At 44.4% G+C, this 17,907-nt stretch overlaps 1 protein-coding gene across 2 annotated transcripts in view; it reads right to left on the reverse strand.

The window, feature by feature from the left end:
• Window positions 1–17,907, reverse strand: part of DNAH6 (dynein axonemal heavy chain 6) — a 1,211,389-nt gene that overhangs the window by 955,521 nt on the left and 237,961 nt on the right. For both annotated transcript variants that reach the window (XM_069236637.1, XM_069236634.1), the window contains exon 17: window positions 9,538–9,651. In XM_069236637.1, coding sequence (XP_069092738.1) covers window positions 9,538–9,651 — 114 coding nt within the window. The remainder of the gene's footprint in view (window positions 1–9,537; window positions 9,652–17,907) is intronic.

Below are 17,907 nucleotides of genomic sequence, written 5' to 3' on the forward strand. Positions count from 1 at the left end.
TCTTTCGGTGGGAAAACACTTCTGCACGACTCTCCACGGCGAGAGGGATCCGTCCACCGAAGGGGAAGTCTCTAGCGCTTTTCGTTCCTGCAGAAACCTCAGCTTCTTCTGTCCAGTAGAAGCTTCTTTGCATCCACAGCTGGCATTTCCTGGGCATATGCCCATCTCCGACTTGCTTGTGACTTTTGGACTTGGTCCCCTTGTTCCACAGGTACCCTAGATTGGAAATCCATTGTTGTTGCATTGTTGGTTTGTGTCTTTCCTGCATTATTCCTCTAACACGACTTCTTTATCCTTAGGGGAACTTTGGTGCACTTTGCACTCACTTTTCAGGGTCTTGGGGTAGGCTATTTTTCTAACCCTTACTATTTTCTAATAGTCCCAGCGACCCTCTACAAGGTCACATAGGTTTGGGGTCCATTCGTGGTTCGCATTCCACTTTTGGAGTATATGGTTTGTGTTGCCCCTATCCCTATGTTTCCCCATTGCATCCTATTGTAACTATACATTGTTTGCACTGTTTTCTAAGACTATTACTGCATATTTTGGTATTGTGTATATATATCTTGTGTATATTTCCTATCCTCTCACTGAGGGTACACTCTGAGATACTTTGGCATATTGTCATAAAAATAAAGTACCTTTATTTTTAGTATAACTGTGTATTGTGTTTACTTATGATATTGTGCATATGACACTAAGTGGTACTGTAGGAGCTTCACTCGTCTCCTAGTTCAGCCTAAGCTGCTCTGCTAAGCTACCATTATCTATCAGCCTAAGCTGCTAGACACCCTATACACTAATAAGGGATAACTGGGCCTGGTGCAAGGTGAAGGTACCCCTAGGTACTCACAACAAGCCAGTCCAGCCTCCTACATTGGTTGTGCAGCGGTGAGATAAGTGCTTTGAGACTACTTACCACTCTTGTCATTGTACTTTTCATAAGAGAAAAATATACAAAACAAGTTCAGTGTATATACACATAGCCAAAATGTTTTGCATTTCCTCTTTTCTAAGTGCGGAAAAGTACTTCTAAACTTTCTAAAAAGTTTTTTTCTCTGTCTTTCTAAAAGCTCTGACAAACTTTTTTCTCTTTTTCTATCACTTTAACTCTCTCTAAAAATGTCTGGCACAGGCCAAAATGTTGATCTGTCCAAACTTGCATATGATCACCTTAGCTGGAAAGGAGCAAGGAGTCTCTGCATAGAGAGAGGTTTGAGTGTAGGGAAGAATCCTTCCTTGGAACTGTTACTTAACATGCTTAGAGAACAGGATAAGGCTAGAAGTGCCACATCTGTAGAAAAAGTAGCTAATGGTTCCCAATCTGGTCCAGGGACTCCCCCAGGAAAAGATTCAGGAAATAAACTTCCTAGCCTGCCCATTACTAGACAGTCTAGCATAGTTGGTAATGATGAAGAGCCACACCATACAAATAGTGTTGTCTCACATCATAGCAAAAGCATTTATTCTCACCACAGTGGTACTGATGTTTCTGTGAGCCAAGCTGTTAGGGTGCCCTCTGTAAGGGACAGGTCTCCTTCTGTCCATTCTCACCATACTTCTGTTTCAAGGCATGTCCCTCCCACCCACCCTGATGACAGATTGTTAGAAAGGGAACTCAATAGATTGAGAGTGGAACAAACCAGACTGAAGCTCAAGAAGCAACAGCTGGATTTGGATAGACAGACCTTAGAAGTAGAGAAGGAGAGACAGAAACTGGGTTTAGAAACCCATGGTGGCAGCAGCAGTATTCCCCATAGTCATCCTGCAAAAGAGCATGATTCCAGGAATCTGCACAAGATAGTTCCCCCTTACAAGGAGGGGGATGACATTAACAAGTGGTTTGCTGCACTTGAGAGGGCCTGTGCTGTACAGGATGTCCCTCAAAGGCAGTGGGCTGCTATCCTATGGCTATCATTTAGTGGAAAAGGTAGGGATAGGCTCCTTACTGTGAAAGAAAGTGATGCCAATAATTTTACAGTTCTTAAGAATGCACTCCTGGATGGTTATGGCTTAACCACTGAACAGTACAGGATAAAGTTCAGAGAGACCAAAAAGGAGTCTTCACAAGACTGGGTTGATTTCATTGACCATTCAGTGAAGGCCTTGGAGGGGTGGTTACATGGCAGTAAAGTTACTGATTATGAAAGCCTGTATAACACAATCCTGAGAGAGCATATACTTAATAATTGTGTGTCTGATTTTTTGCACCAGTACTTGGTGGACTCTGATCTGACCTCTCCCCAAGAATTGGGAAAGAAGGCAGACAAATGGGTCAGAACAAGGGTGAACAGAAAAGTTCATACAGGGGGTGACAAAGATGGCAATAAGAAGAAAGATGGTGAAAAATCTCAAGATAAGCATGGGGATAAGGGTAAAACCAAAGATCCCACTTCAAATCTTAAACACTCTTCAGAGGGTGGGGATAAAACAAATTCTTCCTCTTCTTCTCAACCCACACACATTAAAAAGCCTTGGTGCTTTGTGTGTAAAAACAGTGGCCATAGGCCAGGGGATAAGTCCTGTCCAGGTAAACCCCCTGAGCCTACCACCACTAATACATCAAGCTCTAGTGCCCCTAGCAGTAGTGGTACTAGTGGTGGGACTGCTGGCAACAGTCAAGCAAAGGGTGTAGTTGGGTTCACTTATGGGTCCATCATAGAAACTGGGGTAGTCAGCCCCAAGACAGTTTCTGTTACACCTAGTGGCATTGGCCTTGCCACACTGGCTGCTTGTCCCCTTACAATGGATAAGTACAAGCAGACAGTTTCAATAAATGGTGTAGAGGCCTTGGCCTACAGGGACACAGGTGCCAGTATCACTTTGGTGACTGAAAACCTAGTGCACCCTGATCAACACATCATTGGACAACAGTATAAGATTATTGATGTCCATAACTCCACTAAGTTTCTTCCCTTAGCTATAATTCAGTTTAGTTGGGGTGGAGTTACTGGCCCTAAGCAGGTGGTAGTATCACCTAGCTTACCTGTAGACTGTCTCTTAGGTAATGACCTAGAGGCCTCAGGTTGGGCTGATGTAGAGTCTTATGCCCATGCAGCCATGCTGGGCATCCCTGAGGAATTGTTCCCTCTCATTTCTACTGAAATGAAAAAGCAAAGGAGAGAAGGCCTGAAAATTCAGGATCCCTCTCCATCAACAGGTAAAAAGGGTATCACAGTATCCCCTAACCACCCTACCATTCAGGATACCATTCCTGTGGTGGGAGAAACCTCTCCTGGGGTGGCACCTGTTCCAAGGGAATCATCAGCTGGCAAAGCTGGACTCCCTGAGGTAGAAGTACTTCTCTGTGGGATAACTAACATTGGTGAGAAAAAGAGCACCATTTAAGTTAACATGGAGCATCCCTCCAACCCTCCCAGAGAAACTTTAGTGCAGAAACTCTGCACTGCCTCACAACACTTAGGACAGCATCCCTGCCCTAGTGTGGAGCTCATAGGACAGCATCCCTGCCCTGCTCCAACTCAAGAGAAACAGCATCCCTGTTCTCTCTTCCAGCCATATGGACAAAGTTTTTGCCCAGCTATGGCTTTACTGAGACAGCATCCCTGTCTGACATTTCCATCACTACAAATAGGTTCAGTGGATAATTCCCACTGCTCTAAACTAAAACTTACTGATAGAAACTCTGAAAATACATCTTCACATTGTTGCTTAGCTACAAAACTTCAAACAGGGTGGTTTACATCCCCACAGGGAAGTAACCATATAGTGGATGATAAAGGGAGTAACCAGTCTATTGCAGAGCTACTCTCTACTTATCACCACTTAGACAATAAAGTCTCAACTGGCCAAGGTTAGCCTTATTGTCCTTCGTTTGGGGGGGGGGGGGGGGTTGTGTGAGAAAGTAGCCTCTTTCTAGCCTTGTTACCCCCACTTTTGGCCTGTTTGTGAGTGTATGTCAGGGTGTTTTCACTGTCTCACTGGGATCCTGCTAGCCAGGACCCAGTGCTCATAGTGAAAACCCTATGTTTTCAGTATGTTTGTTATGTGTCACTGGGACCCTGCTAGTCAGGACCCCAGTGCTCATAAGTTTGTGGCCTATATGTATGTGTTCCCTGTGTGGTGCCTAACTGTCTCACTGAGGCTCTGCTAATCAGAACCTCAGTGGTTATGCTCTCTCTGTACAAATTGTCACTGACAGGCTATTGACCAATTTTACCAATTTACATTGGCTTACTGGAACACCCTTATAATTCCCTAGTATATGGTACTGAGGTACCCAGGGTATTGGGGTTCCAGGAGATCCCTATGGGCTGCAGCATTTCTTTTGCCACCCATAGGGAGCTCTGACAATTCTTACACAGGCCTGCCACTGCAGCCTGAGTGAAATAACGTCCACGTTATTTCACAGCCATTTTACACTGCACTTAAGTAACTTATAAGTCACCTATATGTCTAACCTTTACCTGGTAAAGGTTAGGTGCAAAGTTACTTAGTGTGAGGGCACCCTGGCACTAGCCAAGGTGCCCCCACATTGTTCAGGGCCAATTCCCCAGATTTTGTGAGTGCGGGGACACCATTACACGCGTGCACTACATATAGGTCACTACCTATATGTAGCTTCACAATGGTAACTCCGAATATGGCCATGTAACATGTCTATGATCATGGAATTGCCCCCTCTATACCATCCTGGCATAGTTGGCACAATCCCATGATCCCAGTGGTCTGTAGCACAGACCCTGGTACTGCCAAACTGCCTTTCCTGGGGTTTCGCTGCAGCTGCTGCTGCTGCCAACCCCTCAGACAGGCATCTGCCCTCCTGGGGTCCAGCCAGGCCTGGCCCAGGATGGCAGAACAAAGAACTCCCTCTAAGAGAGGGTGTTACACCCTCTCCCTTTGGAAAATGGTGTGAAGGCAGGGGAGGAGTAGCCTCCCCCAGCCTCTGGAAATGCTTTCTTGGGCACAGATGTGCCCAATTCTGCATAAGCCAGTCTACACCAGTTCAGGGGACCCCTTAGCCCTGCTCTGGCGCGAAACTGGACAAAGGAAAGGGGAGTGACCACTCCCCTGACCTGCACCTCCCCTGGGAGGTGTCCAGAGCTCCTCCAGTGTGCTCCAGACCTCTGCCATCTTGGAAACAGAGGTGCTGCTGGCACACTGGACTGCTCTGAGTGGCAAGTGCCACCAGGTGACGTCAGAGACTCCTTGTGATAGGCTCCTTCAGGTGTTGCTAGCCTATCCTCTCTCCTAGGTAGCCAAACCCTCTTTTCTGGCTATTTAGGGTCTCTGTCTCTGGGGAAACTTTAGATAACGAATGCAAGAGCTCATCCGAGTTCCTCTGCATCTCTCTCTTCACCTTCTGCCAAGGAATCGACTGCTGACCGCGCTGGAAGCCTGCAAAACTGCAATATAGTAGCAAAGACGACTACTGCAACTCTGTAACGCTGATCCTGCCGCCTTCTCGACTGTTTTCCTGGTGGTGCATGCTGTGGGGGTAGTCTGCCTCCTCTCTGCACTAGAAGCTCTGAAGAAATCTCCCGTGGGTCGACGGAATCTTCCCCCTGCAACCGCAGGCACCAAAAAGCTGCATTACCGGTCCCTTGGGTCACCTCTCAGCACGACGAGCGAGGTCCCTCGAATCCAGCAACTCTGTCCAAGTGACTCCCACAGTCCAGTGACTCTTCAGTCCAAGTTTGGTGGAGGTAAGTCCTTGCCTCACCTCGCTAGACTGCATTGCTGGGAACCGCGACTTTTGCAGCTACTCCGGCCTCCGTGCACTTCCGGCGGAAATCCTTTGTGCACAGTCCAGCCTGGGTCCACGGCACTCTAACCTGCATTGCACGACCTCCTAAGTTGTTCTCCGGCGACGTGGGACTTCTTTGTGCGACTTCGGGTGAGCACCGTTTCACGCATCCTCGTAGTGCCTGTTTCTGGCACTTCTCCGGGTGCTACCTGCTGCTAAGAGGGCTCCTTGTCTTGCTCGACGTCCCCTCTACCTCCTGGTCCAATTTGCGACCTCCTGGTCCCTCCTGGGCCACAGCAGCATCCAAAAACGCTTACCGCACGATTTGCAGCTAGCAAGGCTTGTTGGCGTTCTTTCGGCGGGAAAACACTTCTGCACGACTCTCCACGGCAAGAGGGATCCGTCCACCAAAGGGGAAGTCTCTAGCCCTTTTCGTTCCTGCAGAAACCTCAGCTTCTTCTGTCCAGTAGAAGCTTCTTTCAATCCACAGCTGGCATTTCCTGGGCATATGCCCATCTCCGACTTGCTTGTGACTTTTGGACTTGGTCCCCTTGTTCCACAGGTACCCTAGATTGGAAATCCATCGTTGTTGCATTGTTGGTTTGTGTCTTTCCTGCATTATTCCTCTAACACGACTTCTTTATCCTTAGGGGAACTTTGGTGCACTTTGCTCTCACTTTTCAGGGTCTTGGGGTGGGCTATTTTTCTAACCCTTACTATTTTGTAATAGTCCCAGCGACCCTCTACAAGGTCACATAGGTTTGGGGTCCATTCGTGGTTCGCATTCCACTTTTGGAGTATATGGTTTGTGTTGCCCCTATCCCTATGTGTCCCCATTGCATCCTATTGTAACTATACATTGTTTGCACTGTTTTCTAAGACTATTACTGCATATTTTGGTATTGTGTATATATATCTTGTGTATATTTCCTATCCTCTCACTGAGGGTACACTCTGAGATACTTTGGCATATTGTCATAAAAATAAAGTACCTTTATTTTTAGTATAACTGTGTATTGTGTTTTCTTATGATATTGTGCATATGACACTAAGTGGTACTGTAGGAGCTTCACTCGTCTCCTAGTTCAGCCTAAGCTGCTCTGCTAAGCTACAATTATCTATCAGCCTAAGCTGCTAGACACCCTATACACTAATAAGGGATAACTGGGCCTGGTGCAAGGTGCAAGTACCCCTAGGTACTCACTACAAGCCAGTCCAGCCTCCTACAGCTGCCCCTACTACAACTGAGTCCGGTGTTAGCTGTTGTGTGATGTACACGGGGTCTGTTGGTGGCGGTTTATATTTTTTCTCCACTCTTGGAGTAATGGCCCTTTTCTTTTTACAGGCTCCTCAAACACTTGTTTGGAGTGTTTTAGCATCCCGGGTAGCATGGGAAGACTCTGGTACTGGCTGTGTGTGGACGACAGTGTATTAAATAGAAAGTTGTCTTCAATGGGCTCTGCATGTAGGCTGACATCATGAAATGCTGCTGCCCTTGACACCACCTGTGCGTAGGCTTTACTATCTTCTGGTGGCGACGGTCTAGCTGGATAACAGTCAGGACTATTATCTGACACTGGTGCATCATAAAGGTCCCATGCGTCAGGGTCATCTTGACTCATCCCTGTGTGGGTCGGGGATTGCATCATAGGTGGAGTGGCTACCGGTGATGTTTGCGGCGAGCGTTGTGGAGACGGTGGCGGGCTTACTTGTTTAGCCACCTTTGCCTGTGGCTGCTTGTCTTTCTCCTGGAAGGCAAGTTTGCGTTTCATCCTAACAGGAGGGAGAGTGCTGATCTTTCCCATTTCTTTTTGGATGTGGAGCCTTCTTTGGGTGTAGTCTGGCTCCATTTTATCTAATTCCTGTCCAAATCTATGTTTTTCATTTGTGAGGACAGTCCTTGTTCCTCTGTGTAGGAACTTGATTTTGTTTCCGAAGCCGGATGTTTCGGTATCGAAACCTTTTCGGCTACCTTTTTCGGTTCCGACGAAACCTTTTTTGTTTTCGGCGTCGTTGTCTCTCGGTGCCGACTCATTTCGGTGCCGCTGTCTTGATGCCGAACTTGCTCAGAGCCGCTATCTCGGGCCGAGATTGCTGTGTGGCGGTATCTCGACCGGAGTCGGATGACTTTGACACCAGCGTGCTCTTTTTCGGTGCCGATGTTCGGTCACCTATTTTCCAGGTTAAGCCATGGCTTGTTGGCGGTGGCGTCCCCTGGGCTTTTGTGCTCTTTTCGTGAGTTTTTTGTTTCGACGTCTTACTCACGGTTTTCGGCGTTTCTTCGGGATCGATCTCATCCGGGTCCGATTCTTGGATGGAGAAGGTTTCTTCCTCCTCCTCGAAACGCCCTTGTCCTGTTGGCGCCAACGCCATTTGCAGTCTTCTTGCTCTTCGGTCTCTTAGTGTTTTCCTGGACCGAAACGCTGGACAGGCTTCACAAGTATCTTCCTTGTGTTCCGACGACAAACACAAGTTACAGACCAGATGCTGATCTGTATATGGATACTTGTTATGGCATTTTGAGCAGAAGCGGAATGGGGTCCGTTCCATCAGCCTTGAAGAGACACGTGGCCGGGCCGACCAGGCCCCGACGGGGGATCGAAAAAAAAACAAAAGGCCACCGGAGCTCTTCAAAAGTCGGTGTCGATCTGTTGTAACTAACCCGATACCGAACGCAAACAATACCGATGATTTTTCCGAGATTCTAACTAACTTTCCGACCCGAAACACGGAGCGAAAAGGAACACGTCCGAACCCGATGGCGGAAAAAAAACAATCTAAGATGGAGTCGACACCCATGCGCAATGGAGCCGAAATGGGAGGAGTCCCTCGATCTCGTGACTCGAAAAGACTTCTTCGAAGAAAAACAACTTGTAACACTCCGAGCCCAACACCAGATGGCGGGATGTGCACAGCATGTGTATCTGCAGCTACACATGCCATCGAACATATATATACACATATATATATAAATAAATATATATATATATATATATATATAAAACCACAAACCCACACCCACCTAAACACTGAAAATGCCACTGCTACTCAAAAACCCATACTCACCCTAAACCCCCATAACTGCCCTTGCCACCAAAAAGCCCACACCTACCCTAAACCCTAAAAAATACCTTTGCTACCAAATTCACTTACCCACCCTAAACCCAACCATTCCTTAACAAATATATATCTAATATATCTGTACCTAGCTATCTATCCAATTATATATATATATTCCCCATGAAATACTTACATTTTCGTTCTAAAGGCATGCGCATGGTAAAGGCATAGTTGTTGTAATTGTTTGCGTGTTAAAGGCATGCATGGTAGAGACGCATGCGTTGTAAAGCCTGAGTGGTAAACGGATGCACGGTAAAGGCATGAGTGGTTCCGACCATGTTGCAATTGCTGTTTACCCAAAGGAAGTGGTAACTGATTCACAAAGGGGAAGTTGTCCCTTTAGGTGAGCTTCATCTTTACAGAAAGAGTTTCTAAGGTAGCATAATTCAACAATAACACAGAACCTTTCTGCATTGTCAGTTAGAACCAAGACAGCAAGCTATTGTAAAATCTGTTTAGTCTGCTGCTACCTCTTTACTTGTAAGTTTATGTTACACCTACAAAGAAATAATCAAGCTTTCAGATTTTTTGATTGAATATCTTAGAAAGCAAAAATGCAACACAATTTAAAAGCACTGTGCAAAGGGTGCAATATCTAGTGTTTTTAAAGTAGAAATGTTGTAAAACTGGATGGGCAAAGCCCTCTGTCTTGTAAAAGTTGCTTCATGCAAAATATCTAAACAGTGTTAGATCCTAGACAAGTAATGTACCTTCAGCCAATCTTCTTGAAGAACAGACCATTCTTGTAAAGAATCCCATAGAAGCTGCTTGAGCTTCAGCTCTGAGCTGACTTCTTCCAACTCATCAAACCTTGAAACCTCCACCTTTAAAGAAATATGCAAAAAATCAGATGATCTACTTTTTTTAATTAAAGATGAGATTAGGAGGAATAAACACAAAAAAACAACAGGAAATTGGAATATAACCTGATCCATAACTGAAGCTTATCACTTAGACCCAAAAGTACACATTTTCAGCACCTAATTTGAGAAATGACAATCCATGAATCACAAAATCAGGGTGCACATGGAATTTAGCTCACAGGTAGAACTTGAATGTCAAAGAAAATATTTTGAAGTTATCATAATTATTTCAAAACAGAGGTCCGGGCGGGATATTGGTCATGTTTATGACGGAGCTCTCATCTGCCAAACTCTAATTCGGGCCCTACGTTTCTATGCATTTTGAGATAGATATCCACATTCCTTTAATGAATTAGAAACACTGAATGGTGTCTATTCCGCATATCAATTTGGACTCCATACACATCATACTGTACTAGCAGTATTCACTATTCTATCTCAGTGTTGTACAGTAGCTGTAAAACAACAGTGTACGCTGTTTAAAACTTCAAATAACTACATAAATAATGAACGTCCCTCTCCCAAACCCATGATAAAGAATGGGCAACTTGATTTAATCATATAGAGGAAAAGATTATTTTGCATATTATAACATCTCCGTTGTCAGGCATTTTCAGCAGATCTTTGAGCAGATCTTTGATCGGTTTCATTTTCGCCAAAATAGCCCATCTTAAAAACATCTTGGACACCTATCCTCCTTTTTTAAGCACACAAATCCTCCTGTTTCACTGGTTGGAAGGTTGTTGCTTTTAATTCTTCTGCTTAAAAAGTGAAAAGGTCTGCAGCTCACTCTCATGAGGACAACAATTTCACAAATCTATTTAGTTCAATGATTCTTCTGTCACTATATTTTAACTCGTTTGGCTAATTTAAAAAGGTGGCACTTTATCGCAAAAGAAACAACAACACTAAGAACATATAGTTCAGCAAAATTGTTAACAGGTAAAATGGTGCAGTCTTTATGATTAGAAGCAAATAATGAAATGGGGGTTCAATAAATTAATTTAAGAGCAGGTAATAAATATAAAACAAATGCGTACGCCAGGGAAGAAAATAGAAAACAATGGGGCCTCTTCATAAACATAAAATACGATGGAAAATAAAGGGTTCTATTCACAAAAGGTAAATTGAGTGATGAACTTATTTTAATGACCAAATTTACCTTACTTAAGCCTGCCAGAAAATTCACCCTGGAGTTCCTGGGACACATAAGGCCACTTAATTGTGCAGCGATCTCCATCATGAGTGCAGAGTTTTTGTACCCATAAATCCTACTCAACTGGGGGTGGAACTGATTGGGCATTCCAATGGGTGTTTATGCTTGACAGTTTGTAAATGCACACAAACATGGCTGTTTGTCAGCATTGACAAACTCCTCTACTTACCCTCTCCACCCTGGAAAGGGTCAGACATTTAGTCTAAGTAACTGCTGGTGTAAATCTCCTTCCAGAAGGGAAGTGGAGCACATCTTGGAGTTAAGGGGAAGTGGTTTCTCCCTGTGGAGAAAAAATTGGCAAAAAGGTAGGTGGCATTTGCACAGGGTGGAACTCTGTATTGCAGGAATAGGATCCTGCTGGGAATATCACACGGCCTTCCCTAAGACATGCATGGGAAACTAAACCTGGTGCAGCTTTCCATGAGTATTCCTAGGGATATCTGTGAATTCCAGAAAGTTGTAATGCATCACAATGAGTTGTGAATGGGGCCAAATGTCCAAAAACGTTATTGGGTGCCATTTTAGTGATTTACTCATTTGGCTCCCAAAGGATTTTTAAGTTTTGGCCATGAATCTGCCAAACACCTATTTAGACTGCCAAGCTCTGAAATTTGAAATCAAATATGATAACATTTGTCTATATAATACTGTATACACAACCAAAAATCTATATGGACAATTGGTTGTACATTAAAGCTGTTTTCAAATGCTCTCAGGCTCCTAGATAATAATTCCCTCTGGAACCTAGAAGCATTGTAATTTTAATCTACCAAGTTGTTACCCACTTTCTTAAGAGGAGGAATCTGGCTGATGCACTGATGCATACATGGTCACTGAAATGATCTGCCTTCCATTACCAACCCTGCAGGTCAGTAATGTAAATGAGCTACTGCTACTGACATTCTTTATTACTAAGCGTATCAGAAATGTCAGCTGTCATTTTTCTGTAAGATCGTTCTGCCTGAGCAGCCTTCAAGGCTTGTCACAAAATCCAAGATTATTTTGTTCCTAAATACAGGGCAAGGGCGGCTTCTTACACATTTTGAGGTGTTCATCAGCTTAGGTGTCAATTTTTTGTGATCAAATCAGAAATCAGACATATGCATGCCTTTTGTAAAGTACTTCAGCTAAAACTATACAGATTATAAATTTCATATTCTAAAACTGATGTAAGGATGATAAGTAGCAAGAATTAAGCTTCACTACAGACTTTTCAGTCTGGATCACCATCCCACTACAAATTTGTTTCTGGTGACAGTATCAAAAGTTACAGACTTTAAGGTTTAATTATATTTTATACACCCGGAATATGTCATGAAGCATGGGCAACTCAGAAATACAAGTAACCTAAAATCAAATATTATATTTTAAAAGTAGTTGGGACAAATACATATGTAGGCTTTCCTGTTTTTAGTGCTTATTTTCGTGGATCACAGATGGTATTTTCCAGTATTTTGCCAATGTTCCAAAATCAGAGGTTATAAGTATGTATACATTTCAGTACCATAAGAATTTTGCAGACGTGTGTTAGTAGATTAAGTATCTGTTGTACAAGACTATCTCTAATATGAGGTAATGTGCATAAGATTTATATTTGCTTATTTTTTGTAAGGTAACCTTGCTTGCAAGAGACCGGGCTTAAAACATATTATTGGCAATTTGCTCTGTTATCTTTCTTCCACCACAGAAGATCATGCCCAGACCCATGTGCATGGGTGCTAGTGTACAACAGGCAGTAGGCTTACTCTAGCTAAATGTACACAGTATGTATTTACATTTACTTTTAACTATTTCATCTTCATGGGGGCTTGGACATTTAGGACTTATATTTATTTTACTGAATGTAGATACTTTACTAAATAATATTTTTTAAAGAGAAGTGAACGCAGTCAGCGTACTATAAACATCTCTGCCTTGGCTTTCCACTTGCAACATTGGCATTTTGTCAATGTGTTCTGACTATTTTACTTTCAAACCCACTGTGGCCACTATTCTTCCATTGGAAAACACCCAAGAGCAGCAAATGAAATCTGGCTGACTTGCTGGGAACTACTGAGCAACTACCACCATTCACAGTAGTTTAGTCTATCACTCCCTGGTGGTACAGAGTTGCTACACTACAGGTATGCACATTTCTCCTTATTAACAATATTTTAGTCAAATATGGTTGTAGAGCTGTGTTTAGTGAGACACCATCTGATTTCCCGTTCATTCTTCCCAATTATGATGTGAAGCAGTGTGGAGATCATCAAACCGAACGAAAATAAACAGCATTATAAAAAGTGTTTAAAAAAGGACAGAAGCAAAATGCCTTATGGCACTCTGTATTTTTTTTATTTTTTATTTTTATTTATTTTTTTAGAGTGGCATACCTCCAAAGTCCAGGGTTGACAGGGTCTCTTTTCCTCCACCATTGGCCTAGAACTGCTGAATCACCAAATGTCAGTGCTGCCCTGTGGCCCTAACTGTGTGTATTGTACTATGAGGAGCACACAGGGTGTGCTGCATTTCAAATGTTGCATTACCAGAGTGTGCAAGTGACAAAGACAGACCTGCAAGAAAGATAAGCACGGTTTGTGGGTCGTACCACCTTAACAACTCTTTATGGAGCTTCCCCTTCAGTGCCCCTGTCATTAGTCAAATGTAGAAAAAGAGGTTCATGTTCATGAACAACAATAACAGGGCTAGAGAAGCCTCGGGTGTGGTGGGTTCTGGTATGTCAACTGGGAACAAACACCTCTTATCTAAACTTCTCTCGATTCGCCCATCCTGAGAGTGGAAAGAGTGCTGGGCATACTCCTGTGCATCTGCAGGGTGTCAGTCATACTCCTGAGGCTGGGAAGAGTGCTCCTAATATTCCTTGGTTTGTGCAGATGGTCCACATAGTCCAGGTCATCAGCAGATTGTCTCAAACTCCTGAGCTTGGACTGGGTACGGTGCATATTCCCCAAGAGAGTGAAGAGTGTTATGATGCATATGGGCCCAAGGGAAGATGAGAAACACAGAATAGCCAAGTTCCCTTAAATAGATGGAGAGGTATGTGTATGCACCATGGCAGCATTGTAGTATGAAAATCCCATTATATCCTTACACTGCTACACATGGAAGTGTTCCTCTCTAGTTCAGTATCAATCTTTAAAACTTACCCAAATACCAATAAATACAAATAGCCATTTTCCAGAGCTTCAGCGAACCAGGACAAGTTACGGACTGAAATAAAAGCATTTCCAAAGCAGTGGCCTGTTCTCATACCGTATGTCCAGGAGGGTCTGAGAACTCTAGACCTCATTCATGGCATTTTTAATAGATGTGCTAACTTTCTTGCGCCTTAATGACTGAAGGGCCTAACTTTTTTATGCTTGTATTTCCTTCTCACAATGCCAGCAGAACTCAGCCTCTGGATATATTGTCTACTACAACCTATCAAGCTCACAAAGCAACAAAAGGGGAAATGCTTACTAATAAACCAAGCTCCGGCAAGGGGTGCCATGCTTCCTGACAGAAAAAACTATCTAGCATATTTAGCTTACTATCCAGTCATAATCAGTCTTTTTGGTTTCTGTTCAAGCCATTAGGCCCTTTCCTCACTGTGCACTTCTCTGCCCAGATGCAAAAGAAACCTTTGCCTCATTTACGTTCAGCAGGAAGAAATCTTCTTATGGACATCAATGAAGGAAGGAGCCTCTTTCTACTTTTTATGAAGAGCTCCTTTTAACTAAATTGATGATCTTTTTATACATTTTAATGGATTCTCATGTGACTGCTATATTGTAATCATATTTATATGTAGCTTACTACCCCTGACGAGGCGTCGAAGCGCTTTCCAGCGAGTAGCATGTTACTCTGGAATCCAAAAAGTGTTAGTAGTGGATTAGTATAGGGAACTATGAGTTAATTTGCGCAGTAGACATGAGTCTGTTAGTAGGATTGAATAGGTTAATGGACAGATAGAAGAGGGAAGAGTCTAGACAGTGTTATATGGGAGATAACAGTAGCGAGATGAGGTTTGGGGTGAGTAAAATGAGAGATGGAGGAGGGAAGAGTCTCTAGAAATGGATCAGGGAGATGATAGTAGTAAAGAACAAGTTACTTACCTTCGGTAACGCGTTATCTGGTAAAGAAAATATCTAGCTGCAGATTCCTTACCTTTGAATTTCTCAGACGTCAGACTGGATCTGGAAACGTTTGAATGAGCAGTCCTCCTTCCCGCCATCAGGTGGCTTTGTTCAGTTCCAAGTGGCAGCATCTGTGCACCAGAAGTGACGTTGAGGTCACTTATGTAGGTGCCACCCATGTGCAAAGATGTCAGTTACTTTTCACGACTTCCCACGCCAGAAGCGCAGAGACATAAAGTGAACTGCTGATTGTGTGTCAAAATTAGGGTCCTGAAAGGGGGACAACCCTAGCAATAGAAATTTGTCCGCAGAGTGGGGAGCCATGGGTGGGTCTGTAAAGAATCTGCAGCTAGATATTGTCTCTACCAGATAATGTGTTATCAAAGGTAAGTAACTTGTTCAACTGATAGAGACTTCTAGCTGCAAGTTCCTTCCCTTTGAATAGATACTAAAGCCATATCCTCCTGGCGGTGGGCTGCAGACAGATTTTCTGAAGTAGAAAGTCCTGTAGGATCGAAGGGGCGAAATGCCCATCTCTACGGATCTGACTGCCCAGGCAGTAGTGTTTGGCAAACATGTGCAGGAACACCCACATTGCTGCCTGGCAGATGTCCAGGACTGGAACTCCACGAGCTAATGCTGTGGTCGCAGCTTTTCCACTGGTTAAATGAGGCTGCTTTTTAGCCAGGGCATAGCAGATCTTTATACAGATCTTGATACAGAGAACGACCCAGTGGAAAATGATTTGTTTCTGTACTGCCAAACATTTTAAGCTCCTTCTTAGCCCACAAAGAGTTGTTCGTCCACCCGGAACGTTTCGGTGCGGTCAAGGTATATCGACAACGCTCTGTTTTGGTCCTCTTCTTTAGAGGGAGGTGGAGGAGAATAAGAGGTGGTCAGGGTCACAGATTGTCCCAAATGGAATGGGGTGACCACTTTTGAGAGAAAAGAAGCCAGGGTGTGAAGCACCACCTTGTCCGGAAACACAATAATATAGGGAGGCTTGGATAATAAAGCCTGCAGCTCATTCACCCTCTGGGCAGATGTTATTGCCACTAAAAAGGCTGTCTTGCAGCCAGAGGGAACAGTTGTGTAGTGGCTTAAAGGCAGCACAAATTATGTACGTGAGAACCAGAATCAGGTCACACTGAGGCATGATAAAGGATGAGGGGGGAAACATATGTACAAGCCCTTTCAGAAACCTATTTACAATAGGAGACTTAAATAAAGAGGGTTGGTCCGGCAGCCACAGGAAGGCAGAAAGAGCAGAGAGATAACCCTTAAGAGTGCCCAGAGCAGATCCCTGCTGGGCAAGCATAAGAATAAAGAAAAGAATATCAAAAAGAGCAGCAAAAAGGGGGTCGATAGACTTTTCTGTACAATATTTTTCAAAATAGTGCCGCAGGTGTAGACCATTTTGGTGAAGGGGCGCCTGGCCATCAAGATAACTTTAAGGACTTCAGGAGGAAGGCCAAAAGCTATCAACTGTTGCCACTCAATCTCCATGCAAGGAGGCGGAGAGTTGACAGGATCGGGTAGAGCACCCTCCCCTGCTGCAACAGAAGATCCTTCCTAAGGGGCAGCCTGACCAGAGGATTGATGCGCAATTTCAGATGCTCAATTTCAGAAGCTTGGGATAACAGACTCTGTGCCCAGTCCAGAGCCACAAAAATGACTTGGGCCTGGTCGTTCCTGATCTTCTTGAGAACTCTGGGAAGAAGTGGTATCGGGAGAAAGACATACAGGAGGCCTGAACTCCACTTGAGATTAAGAGCATATCTAACCAAGGCTCTCTCCACTGCTGAAAGAGTCCTTGCACCACCTCTGAATCGAGATGACACTTGTGATCCCCTAGGCTAGGCATCAACAGCTAAGTTCGTCCGCCCTGGCGTTCAGAGAACCTGCCAGGTGTTGAACCACCAGAGATATGCCCTGCTGTTCCAGCCATGTCTGAAGATGCAAGGACTGCTTGTTGCAGTACCACATGGAGGTGGTGTTGTCTGTAAACACCTGGACCAACTTCCCCTTGACAGATGGAAGAAATGCCTTCAATGCTAGCCGTATTGCCATTAGCTCCAGCAGACTGAGGTGGAGTACGGATACCACCAGAGACCAGAGTCTTCTGATCGCCACCTCTCCCACATAGCCGCCCCATCCCAGGAGTGACGCATCTACCACCACTGTCAGATCTGGTTGGGGAAAGGAGAAGAGTCTGCCTTTGACCCGATAGCGGTTTGTTAACCACAACTGCAGATCCTTTGTAGTTCTCTCCAATATATGGATCATGTCATAGAGATTTCCCTGATGCTGCGCCCACTGGAACTTCAGGTCCCACTTACAGAGCCAGAATATGCCATCTGGCATAATTCACAAGCAGGATGCAGGAGACCCTGAGGCCCAGCAGTCTCACCGTCATTCTCACCGAAATCCAGGCTAGAGACTGAAACATAGGTTTCATAACTTGAATATTCTGGACTCAATGCTCAGGAGGATAAGCCTGAAACTGCACTGTGTCCAGAACAGCTCAGATGAAAGGGAGCATCTGAGAGGGAGTCAGATGTGTCTTCGGCACGTTGATTGTGAACCCCAGTGACTGTAGGAGGTTCACGATAGTCTGAAGGTTGGAGTAGACTGTCTGGGGTGAGGCCACCTTTAACAGCCAGTTGTCGAGGTAGGGGAAGACCGAAATCCCTAACCCGCGCAGATTAGCTACGACCACTGTCATCACTTTGGTGAACACTCAAGAGGCGGTGATAAGGCCAACGTGAAGCACAGTGAACTGAAAGTGCTCGTGGCCTACCTTGAACCACAGGTAACGCCTGCGGGTGAGCAGGATTGTGATGTGAAAATACGCATCCTGCAAGTCCAACGCTACCAGCCAGTCTC

The sequence above is a fragment of the Pleurodeles waltl genome, chromosome 1_2 (assembly GCF_031143425.1).
Source record: "Pleurodeles waltl isolate 20211129_DDA chromosome 1_2, aPleWal1.hap1.20221129, whole genome shotgun sequence".
Taxonomy (NCBI): Eukaryota; Metazoa; Chordata; class Amphibia; order Caudata; family Salamandridae; genus Pleurodeles; species Pleurodeles waltl.